Source organism: Mobula hypostoma, chromosome 10, assembly GCF_963921235.1.
Source record: "Mobula hypostoma chromosome 10, sMobHyp1.1, whole genome shotgun sequence".
NCBI lineage: Eukaryota > Metazoa > Chordata > Chondrichthyes > Myliobatiformes > Myliobatidae > Mobula > Mobula hypostoma.
This window is the reverse complement of record NC_086106.1, coordinates 106,571,410-106,583,501: the sequence shown is the minus strand read 5'-3', so window position 1 is coordinate 106,583,501 and position 12,092 is coordinate 106,571,410. Positions and strand designations below refer to the sequence as shown.

The 12,092-nt window shown below is 38.8% G+C and overlaps 1 protein-coding gene across 1 annotated transcript in view; it reads left to right on the top strand.

The window, feature by feature from the left end:
* alg13 (ALG13 UDP-N-acetylglucosaminyltransferase subunit) overlaps positions 1-12,092 on the top strand; it is a 61,346-nt gene that overhangs the window by 37,871 nt on the left and 11,383 nt on the right. The window contains exons 14-18 of the mRNA XM_063059822.1: positions 92-208; positions 6,508-6,661; positions 7,499-7,619; positions 8,446-8,481; positions 10,991-11,046. Coding sequence (XP_062915892.1) covers positions 92-208; positions 6,508-6,661; positions 7,499-7,619; positions 8,446-8,481; positions 10,991-11,046 — 484 coding nt within the window. The remainder of the gene's footprint in view (positions 1-91; positions 209-6,507; positions 6,662-7,498; positions 7,620-8,445; positions 8,482-10,990; positions 11,047-12,092) is intronic.

Below are 12,092 nucleotides of genomic sequence, written 5' to 3'. Positions count from 1 at the left end.
TGTCCGGAAAATCCAGTTTTAAGCAACTTGAGAAAATGCATGTGACTGGAAAAAAAAGAGAAATTTGCTTGTATCTGATCTTTCTTCTCAGGAATCAGACTAATCGATGTGTGAGTCAACATGGCTTTGATCCTGATTATATCTACGGCTTTCCTGGCCAGGGAAAGAGATGTTATCAGCATTATGATAATTTCACCTATAGATCACGGTAATGGCTTTGAAGATGCTTTATAGTACAATCTGATAGTTACTTTAAACTTCAGATCCTTGCCAATGCATAGTTTGTGAGCATACTTCTATGGGTGATGCAGATGTCAGGAAAATATGGGTATTGAACAATTTTAGTGCATACTTGAATCACCTTTTGAATTATTTCTTTGACATAAAAGGTGGTAATGGCTCATATTTCTGTCAACTTGCTTTATCCTTTGTGCTATAAAAACATTAGAGATGAGATTAATAGTTATCCAAAACAAAATGGGTTAATTTACAAAGCCATCATGACCAACCACACTGAACTGATTTGATAAACTCAAGATTCAAAGATGGTGGAAATCCAGAGTAACACATACAAGATGGTGGAGAAACTCAGCAGGCCAGGCCGCATCTAAGGAAAGGAATAAATGGTCGATGTTTTGGGCCAAGACCCTTCATCCTTTCCAGAGATGCTACCTGACCTGCTGAGCTCCTCCAACACTTTGTATGTGTGACCAAGTGACACAGGAGAAGAATTAGGCCATTCAGTGCCTCAAGTCCACTCCGCCACTCAACCCCATGCACCTGTGTTCTCGCCATATCCTTTGATGCCCTCATTTGATGGAGGTAATGGAAGTAGTTAATATGGCTTCCAGAAATATTTGAAAATGCTAATAATGTCACAAAGTTGAGATGTATGACACCAAAGGGACACTGATTGCATGGATATCAATTTAGCTGAGAAAGAGCTAAGGCAATCCTACTGAATGTTCTTTCTCAAACTAAACAAAAGTGAATAGTTGTGCTTCCTGGGATCAGTGTTAGTGTTAGCGTTATTGCTTTTTTTTGACCAGGACTTCGCATGTCAGCCAAAATTTCTAAAATTGTGTAAGGTACATAACTTGGTAGTATTATTGTCTGTAAAGAGGCGAGTAGTAAGTTACAGGAAGTTAAGACCATAAGACAGTACAGTGTAGTGGTTAGCACAATGCTTTACAATACCAGTGACCCAGGTTCATTTCCTGCTGTTGTCTGTAAAGGGTTCGTACGTTCTCCCCATGACTGTGCAGGCTTCCAACAGGTGCTCTGGTTTCTTTCCACATTCCAAAGACATTCTGGTTGATTGATCACTATAAATTGTCCTGTGATTAGGCTAGCGTTAAATCAGGAGTTCCTGTGTGCTGTGCCTCCAAGGGCGAGAAGGGAGTAGTTTCCTTCCTCTCCCTGTGCGCGCGCCCCCCCCCCCCCGGGTATCTCAACAAAACAAGACATAGGAGCATAATCGGGCCACTGGGCCCATTGAGTCTACTCCACTGTTCCATGACAGATTTGTGATCCCCACCTCCATTCTTCTGCCAAGAACTTACCAGCCTCACATTTGAACAGATTCAATGACTTTACCTCCACAGCTGTCCATGGCAATAAGTTCTGCAGGTTCACCCATGTGATCAATTAACCGACTAACATGCACGTTTTTGGGATGTGGGAAGAAACCCATGCACTCACAGGGAGAATGTACAAACTTGCAGCTACTGTTGGGAATCGAACCCATGGTGCTGGTGCTGTGAGGTGTTCTACCATGCCACACACTAAAGGAGGGCTCACGCCCAAAGCGGGAATCAGCCCAGACAAACAAGCAGACTTGACATTTGCACAATGGTGGACAGGATACCAAACAAACCGGCTACACTGTCTTAATGTTCCAAGAACAATTTGGCATTCAAGCATCATATTTCTGTATAAGTGGTGGAAATACTCTGGGGAGTAGAGTAGTGAGTCATTGATTTCAGAATACAATGGATTCTGGTTAATTGGGACACCAAGTCCAGTGCATTCTAGTGCAATTAAGCAACAACTCCAATTAGCCAATATTTCATAGAAATAGTTACAGGCATACAAATGACAAACTACAGTTTAAGTAACATTGTGTATTTTTACATCAATTAGAGCATTAATACTATTATAAAACTGTTATTAGTTCCCAATAGTCATTGACAGAGGAATTTATCTAGTGTACTGTCATGTTCCTTTGACTAAATGAGCAAAATGAGTGCCAATAGACTGCCTTCATACAATGCTTTTGACGATTGCATCCTCCAAATCTTCATTTTGATGTAACATTCGAGATGGTTGTTGATGCCTTAATTCTTCATAATACCTCATTTGTGAAGCAATGAAATTTTCATTTTCACTGCTTGCCATTTCTGGCATCTCCAAGCCTGAATGCATGAAACCACAGTGAGCAAAACTGTTCTAAATTGTCTTGCTGTTTATTTCTTGCCATCTACCAGTGACAAAAATCACTTATTTTTGAACGCAAGCACATGCCACTGAAGCTACTTTAAATCTTTGCTCTAAGAGCTGTGTAGTGTCTAACATCCACGTGTGCGTAACTGATGCTAGAAACAGCCTCCTGTCCCAAATGAGTAACATAGTGCCCTAAATAAATGAAGGGATCCCAGCTATGTTCTCAATTAGTTTGTTTTTAAAGTTGGCCCAAATAAGCAGCTGTCCCGACTAACCAGAATCCAGTACATCTGGCCTTCGATCTGCCTGTTGTTCCAATATTTCAGGCTGGCCTAACTATGCTGCTTTTGAAAATGTGCTCTACAGAATTTTGATTGTGAAGGGTTTCCTGAGATGAATTGGATGGATTTGCCTTTGAATATTGAGGGGATTCTCATGTTGATGATCATTGTCTTCCTTGTGTCCTTGCTTATCATTAAGCTTTGCAGTGTTCAATTAAGTCATCTGTAAGCATCCTCAGCTATGATCAATGAAACCACTGAAGGTAGCTTGCATTTCTCATTAGACTGAGGGAACCCAATAGCAGTGGTGAGCCAAAGGCAATGGGCCTGTCACAGCTATCTTATGTGGTGGTGAGTTGTGACTACTTCCCTGTGGTACCATTAGTAGGGAGAGGTGTAAAAAGGGAAAAGATCAGTGCAAATTTCTTAATGCAAAATTGGAGGAAAAAATGCCTGCTCGTGTTGGTGTTTCTAATTTGTTTCAAAGCAGCTTTGGTAAAAGATTGTGTGCCATTTTACTCTTTGGTAAAGAAGTATGCCAATTACATGGGAATGGAGTGGGGGGGGAAGAGTAGGGGTGAACGCCATCTTAGTTTTGTGTACATCTGATTATCATTTTGGTTTCTATTAATATTGTACTACTTTATTTCTGTTTTCTATATGTTACTTGTCAAAATCTTGGTTCCCAGGCTGTGCTTGTTCTGCTAAATAGGATAATTAAAGTGGTGGGTAGGCTTTAAATATGTGGTAACAATTTGGTAAAGGACATGCTTGTCCTGCTGATGGACATCTGCAGAGTAAACTAGTGTTTAGGAGGAAACGGAAATATAAGTAATTTAAAAGGTTTATAGAATAGGTTTGAATTAGACTTCCCTGCTAACATGAGACTGTAAGACGTAGGAGCAGAATTAGGCCATTCAGCCCATTGAGTTTCTGCACCATCCTATCATGGCTGATCCCAGATCCTATTCAACTCCATATATGTGCCTTCTCGCCATATCCTTTGATACCCTGACCAATCAAGAAATGATGAACTTCCACCTTAAATATATGCACAGACTTGGCCTCCACTGCTATCTACGGCAGAGCATTCCACAGATTTACTGCACTTTGACTTTTTTTTAATAAAAATAAAAAATAAAAAAAATCCTCTTTACTACTGACCTAATAGGTTGCCCCTCAGTTCTGAAGCTGTGCCCTCTAGGTCTGGATACCCCCACCATAGGAAATGTCCTTTCCACATCCACCCTATCTCATCCTTTCAGTACTCAGTAGGTTTTAATGAGATCCCCACACATTCTTCTAAATTCCAGTGAGTACGGGTCCAAAGCAGCCAAATGCTCATGTTAACCCCTTCATTACCAGAATAATCCTAAAGAGCCACCTCTGGACTCTCTCTAAGGACAACACATCCTTTGAGATGTGTCTAAAACTGATGAGGATACTCTAAGTGCGGCCTGACTAGTGTCTTATAAAAGCTCAGCATTATCTTGTTTTTATATTCTATTCCCCTTGAAATAAATGCCAACATTGCATTGCTTTCTTTACCACAGGCTCAAGCTGTAAATTAACCTTTTGGGAGTCTTGTATGAGGACTCCCAAGTCCCTCTGCAGTTCAGATGTTTGAATTTCTCTTCCTTTAGATAATAGTCCTCACTAATGTTCCTTTTACCAAAATGCATTATCATACATTTCCCAACACTGTATTCCATCTGCCAATTTTCTGCCCATTCTTCCAATTTGTCTAAGTCCTGTTGCAATCGTGCTGCTTTCTCAGCACTACCTACCCCTCCACCTATCTTTGTATCATCTGCAAACTTTACCAGTCATTAATTCCATTATCTAAATCATTGACAAACAGTGTGAAAAGTAGCAGTCCTAATACTGACCCCTAAAGAACACCACCCAGAAAAGGCCCCTTATTTCCATTTGCTGCCTCCTACCTGTCAGCCATTCAACTATCCATGCCAGTATCTTTCCTGTAATGCCATAAGATTTTATCATGTAAAGCAGCCTTGTGTTGTGGCACCTTAACAAATGCCTTCTGAAAATCCAAGTAAATGACATCCACTGCCTCTCCCCTGTTCACCATGCTTGTTACTACTTCGAAAAACCCCAGGCAAGATTTTTCAGGCTTGTCAGGCAAGATTTCCCTTTACAGAAACCTTGTTGATTTTGACTTATTTTATCATCAGTCTCCAAGTAGCTTGAAACCTCATCCTTAATAGATTCTAACACTTCCCCAACCACTGAGGTTAGGTTAACTGGCCTGTAATTTCTTTTGCCTTCCTGTCCTCTTAAAGAGTGAAGTATTCCAGCCCTCCAGGACCATGCCAGAATCAAGTGATTGTTGAAAGATCATGACCAATACATCAGTTATCTTTTCAGCGACCCCTCAGGATTCTGGGATGTAGACCATCTAGTTCAAGTGACTTATCCAAGTTGAGACTTTTCAGTTTGCCTCGCACGTTTTCCTTTGTAGTAGCAATGGCACGCTCTCCTGCTCCCTGACACTCCGGGACCTCTGGCACACTGGTAGTGTCTTCTACAGTGAAGACAGATGCAGTGTACCTATTAAGTTCATCTGCCATACCTCACCAGCATCATTTTCCAGTGGTCCAATATCACCTCTCGCCTCCCTTTTACTTTTGATATAACTAAAAAAAACTTCTGGTGTTCTGCTTTATATTATTGGCTAGTCTACCTTCATATTTCATTTTTTCCTCAGTTTTTTTTAGTTGCCTTTTGTTAGATTTTAAAAGCTTTCCAATCATCCAAATTCCCACTCACTTTTGCTACCTTATATGCCCTTTCCTTGGTTTCTACGCAGTCCTTAACTACTTTTGTCAGCCATGGTTGCCTACCACTGCCGTTTGAGAACTTCCTCTCTGGGACATGTCTATCCTGCACCTTGTGAATGGTTCCCAGAAACTTCAGCCACCTCTACTCTGTCATCATCCCCACCAGTATCCTCCTGCAATTCACCTGGGCAAGCTCCTCTCTCATGCCTCGATAATTCCCTTTATTCCATTGTGATACTGATACAAGTAACTTCTGCTTCACTCCCCTCAAATTGCAGTATGAATTTAATCATATGATTGCTGCCTCCTAAGGGTTCCTTTTACTAAGCTCCCTGATAAGATCTGGGTTATTACACAACACCCAATCTAAGATGGCCTTCCCGGAGTAAGCTAAAGCACAAGCTGCTCAAAAAAAAGCCATCTCGTAGGCATTGAACAAATTCCCTCTTGCAATCCGACAGCAACCTGATTTTCCCAGTCCCTGTTGCAATTGTCATTTCACTTATTACATGCCTTGGTGGAGGCAGGTTTTGAAAGGGAAGGTGAAGGCATTATCTACATAAAGAATTTGTAACAAAGTAGTTTAACTCCTCCTTTTCCACTAAATTAATCTAATAGATGTATAATAGGTGCTTTCTAACAGGAACTCATTTTGCCTAGTGGCATATTTCTGTATGATTTATCCTGTGTAATTTGTAAAAATAATGGTCAGTTATGAATAACAAGAGAATACAGTTTAAATCCTGCTGAAAGGTATAAACCTGAAGATTAAAGGGTAACAATATTAAAATTGTGAAGTCAGAAGGAAAAGCATTTCCGCAAAGCCATTGTGAATTCACAATTTCTGTATTTAAGATATTTATAAGATCATGAAGGAATTAAGATTGGTAATGTTATGCATGTCATCCAGATTTAAGAGCTGAATTTGCCTACCTTAACTGCTTTAATTGATGATTGTGGATGAATTTACTATTTTCAACAAGTTCTTGCAGCAGAAGTCGCAGACCCTTTCAGTATGTCAACAAGGATTGCCAATTTGGCTATACACCAGAGAATGAAGAGCCAAGAACAATTGAAGAAACTGTTGCTTTCTATGAAATTGAGGAAGGAAATGAGCCACATTTTCCTACTGTACAAGTGAGTGAATAACTGCATGGTACTTGCCTACATACATTTTGTCAGGGTAATTTGCTTAGTAGTTGACTTCCACTTGCATTATAAACACAACTCCTTAATGCATTATGCAGTGAGTGAATTGTTTTCTAATGGGTATTTGGGATCAGTGTGTCACTGGTGCTATTGCTATTCCTTTGTGGCTTTTGGAAAGAATGGTGGTGAGCCACTGCTGTTGCAGTCCTTCTGGAGAAGGTCAAGTGGATCTAGGATGTAGACAGGAGCTGGTGTATGAGTTTTGTGGAGAAAATTGCAGATGGTGTTACTTCATTGTACCTGCTGCCTTGGTGGCACTAGTGGGTGTGGACAGTGCTGTCAGAGTAGCCATAGTATAACTGCACAGCATGTTATAGATGTACTCTGCATTTGCTATGTGCCAGTGGTGAAGAGAGTGATTGTTCCCCTCAACAGCTGTTAAAAGGCAGATCACACTCAGACAAACTTAAAGGTTCAACTCTTGAAGCTGGTTGCATATATTGTAATTGTATTTTTCCAGTTTTCTGTTCTGTAGTGCAGCATTTTATAGTGAATGTCGATTTCTGGTTGTGCTTTTTTTTTTGGAGGATTTTAACTAATTTTATTGCCTTTTGATTCAGATAATCTATTTGTATTCAAAGAACACCTCATATTCTGTATTACTTTTTCATTTTTGCACTGTACACCCAGTTGGTGCGATCGTTCATTAATTCTATCATGGTTATTGGATTTATTGCGTATGCCCACAAGAAAACTTGTACATGTACTTTGATAATAAAATTTATTTTGATATCCAAAACAATCAAGTTGATATTTCTCGTTTAGAGCCAACCTACTTCCTCTTCAGTTGTGCAAGCTCCAGCTAGCTACTGGGTAACAAGTGGAAGTTCAGTGTCTGTTGGCAAGCAGGTCACTCCTGAAGATGCTGATGAACCTAGTGATGAGGGTGAGTTGAAACATGAAGTGTTGGAAGTTTTTGCATCCAATTAGACCCAATTTACTTTATAAGTTGAAGTGTAGGGTCCAGTTTATGTTCTCCTACTGTTATTTAGGTAGTAGGAACATGGATTCTGCAGCAAATTGGTAAATTGGTTTAATTATCACATGTACCAAGGTATAGTGGATGAAATGGTTTGCGTGCCATTCATATAGACCATTTCATCACATCAGTACATTGAGGGATAAGGGAAACAAAATAATGCAAAATAGTATTAGTTACAGAATGTAGAACTGATGGACAATAAGGCACAAGGCCATAAGGTCAGATATCAAGAGTCCATCTAATAAAATGATAGATCTGCTAGAAGATGAAACATGGAATAAAGGGAGGGAGGTGGTGCAGTGTGTGTGAGCGATGGGCAGATGGAGAGGGTAGAAGGGAAAAGGGTAATGGGACCAGTTGGATCAGGAGAGAAAAGGGACAGGTTAGAGCAGTTATTGGAAGTTGGAGATTTTGATTATACTGCCCATTACCTTTGCAATTGCTTTCCTGTTATCTTTCTGTTGAAAGCATTTGGTTTTAATAAAATAGTAATCAAGCTATTTTTTTGAAGGAATCAAGTTTCTGTTCATAAACTGCTTAATTTTATAATTGTAGATAGCTGTATCAAATTATGATCAAAGAACTGGTTTGCTAATCAAAAATCCAACAAGTTGTGACAGCTGCAATTCTGTATATTAGTGTCTTCCCCTCTTTTTTCCCCCCCCCCACCCCTTATGTCAAATAGATAAATTTTCTGGAAGAGGAAAATAACACTATTGTCTTTTCCCAGGGGAATATCATGAAGACTTTCTTTATGCAACAACAGGTTGGTATGGCATACTTGAAAGTTACAGTATTTGTTGTGAAACTACTTATCTTTTCCAAAGCTTTAGCAGTAAATCAATTAACAATTCTGCTAGTAGGTTATATAGTATTTTATAGATTTATTCTATCTCCTAAATATAGTACATATGTTTACATCTATTGTGCATCCTGAATATTTTTAGCCATTGGCAATAGTTTTGTTCTTATTCCATTAAATCGGAAAAAAATAATGCTGAATACTGATTTGCATTCCTCATCAAACAAATGTAAATTGTCATAGCTGCCCTTTGGCCCATCACAGGAACTTAGAGCTGCTGAGCTTTACCCATCCAATTTAGTAATTGAAGTCCCTAGAATCATATGGAAAACTTGTACTTTTTAAATTTAAAAAAAAAGTGGTGCCAGGAGTGAATGCAGCTCTCTAGCCCAAACGCTCTTTTATGATAGTTCTATATAATGTCCCTGATTTTAGAATCACACTGGAATCTCATTTTTCTTGCAAACACTTTACCTAAGCACGTCTATTCGGAAGACCCCGAATTCAATTCCAGATGCAACTTGGACCGGCTGAAATTAGCCTGCACTATTTCATACCTGTGCATCTTCACCAGATTTTTGTGAAATTGTCATTTCATGATCATGGTTACTAAAACTAGTTTTTAAATTCCAAATTTGAGTTAAATCTTCAGTTACTATGGTGTGGTTAAGGTATCTGAACACTGCCATCGTGTTGCTGGGCTCTCAGATTTACTCAGATTGTGTATTTAAAGGAGCTGTGAGTGCTGAGCCATTGAATATATTGAAGACTGAAGTAGAGTTGAGGTCTAGGTTATCAGACAGCAAGATTGAAGGATTTCATTCAAATAATGAATCAATTAATAAGACTATTCTATGACCACCATTTCTTCTTTTAAATCATGGAAAGTGATAAAATTATTTTGCATCCTAAAGCTATTCATTTTGGACATAACCTGCTATTTGCTCATTGCTTTATGTTGATCATTTCCCCACCTCGTGGTGCATTAGGTGGCAACTTTGCTATTTCTTTGGCATTTTTTTCTTTTTTTTTTAAAAACAAGGTCGTGTTGCTAGCTCAACCCAGTACTGATGGAAAGTGTATAAGGAGCCAGCTGGGTTCTAACCTGGGACCACTTTCCTTGAATTCAGTGCAGGTGCCACTACTCCACTAGCTGGCATGCTTTATATTGTATGCTATGTATTTTGTGCTGTAGCCCCATTTAAAAACTCTTCTGCTAAGATGGTGTGCTACAGTGCTAACTAAAGGTTTTTAACCTTTTATGATCTCAAGACACTGCTGAACATTAGTGCTTCAGGTACTGCTGATCCACCCCATCAGCAAGTTGCTTGTTGGCGGAGGAGCTGAACTTGGTGCAGACTGCTACAGAGAGGCATTGTAGTCGATTTGTGAGGGTGGCGAGTGTTTACCTAGTCACTTCTCGTGATCACAAGACCTTGTTGGACATTGGTAATGTAGAATGCTGCAGGTCTAGTTCACTGGCATGTTGATGGGACTGATGGTGGGGGAACTGTGGCCTCGGAGTGCAAACTAACCCTCGTGCCGAGATGTGTGTTGCAGCTGCTGGAGGTGATTGATGTGGTGAAGTATCCAGACTTCTCTCCAGTGTTCGCTTGGTGGAAGATGCGCTAGATTGCAGACATCTGTGGTCTTGTTCTTGCCAGCAATATCCATGGACTCTGACTTGGGCTATATGTTTTTTGTGTGACTGTTTACTGCTGTCTTATATGTACTATGTGAGCCTTGTGCTGTGTTTGACTGTTGGTACTGTTTTGTACCTTGTTCCTGGAGGAACACTGATCTGTTTGGCTGAATTCATCGATATTTGTGTATGGTTGAATGTCAATTGAACTTGATTTTCAACATTGAAGCTGTCCGTTGACTTCATGGTAGGGATGTTAATATATCTAACAGAAGTCAACGTGCAAAAATTGCAAAATCCAGTCATGTACTGGAGTTGTAATTTAACTAAACCGAGTATGATTTGGAAGTAAAATTTTCTTTTTATAGTAAAACCAAGATTGCTTAGCTTTGCATTAATTTGTAGTAATTGTCTTCAGTCTGGTAGTTAGATTATTACAGTGCATGTGGCAATGTAGGAAATTAACAATTCAGAATTCCTGAGTTGTCACCTGTTCTTTAAAAGTCACATTTTCACCTTTTCAATATTATTTATCACAGATGGAAAAGCAAATTTTATTCATTCTCATCTATTCTCTTGAATTTTGGTCATTATGCTGTTGTGAGATAATTTGAATTGAGCTGTGAATTTGTATAAACTTAGGAAATGCCTACCAAACATCTAGGTATTTGTTTAGTGTAAATTGCATAATTCTGGTCAACAACTTCTTGCATTTAGATCAAAATAGCCTGTTATTTAATATTGGCTATTCAGCATTTCAACCAAATATCAGTAAATGTATATGAGTAATTAATTCTGTACCATTAGTTTCAGAATGTTATTTACTTACAGATTCTGGGTACTCTGATCCAACAATATATAGTGCTTTGGAGTCTACAGCTAACCTGGCAAGTGTGCTTCATTCTGCATGCATTTTAATGTCTTTTCTATGTTAAATAGGGAGCTGAATTTTTTAAAAGAACCAAATGACCAGCTTGTTTCCAATTTGGTGTCAAAAATGGGACATTTGCATAGTTAGTTTCAGTAATAGTACACATTTGTAAAATTGTAGAATTTTGCCATGTTAGAAATAAACATTAGACAATCCTACTTCCTGGTCCTTGGTCTGTAGCTCTGCAAGTCATGAATTTGCAGGTACTTTGTGAATTGTAAAAATATGGCTTGACTTCTGCCTCCATCCATTTCGGCAGTGAGTTCCAGATCCCCTCTGCTACTTGAATTGGTCTTTTTTTCCTCACATTGTCCATAATTCAACAAATTAATTTATGTCAATGTAATATGAAGTTGAATGGTATTGCTCATTCTATGTTCTTTCGGTTGAATAGATTTTAGTCAGTATATCACCATTAACATGGTATTACCTTTTGGGCAGAGCATTAAAAATATCTAATGGACAGCATTGTGTGCCTTCAGGAACAATAGAAAACTAATAGAAATCACTATTTTAAGAATCCGTTATGCTTAATGATTAATTGTCAAATTAATGTTAAGTAATTGAAGTACATTTTGAACAAAGGCAGCAATGTTATGATTGGTACCCTGATCCATTTAGGCTTTTTAATTCAAAGTAAAAGATTGAGGGATGCAGATATACAAACATTAAAAGTAATGTAGGCTGTAAACATTATATGAACAAAAACAAATGAACACTGACTTGTTGCTAAATGGGGTGAATTGAAAAGACTGATATTGTGCTAATGTGCAGAACTGTGGCGCAACAGTCCTGTTCAAAATTCCAGCTTCTATATCAACTACAGAAAGGTTTTAGTGAAAAGGGTTTTCTTAACTGGTTGGGAATGAGAGGAGGCATATAGTGCAATGTATGAACATTGTATATTTTTGTTTTGTGCACTAGAACCTTTTAGCCTAAGATTTTTTATTCTAGAGCCAAAGGAAGAAAATGATTTGTTTGTCTTGTAGTCTATTCAGGAGG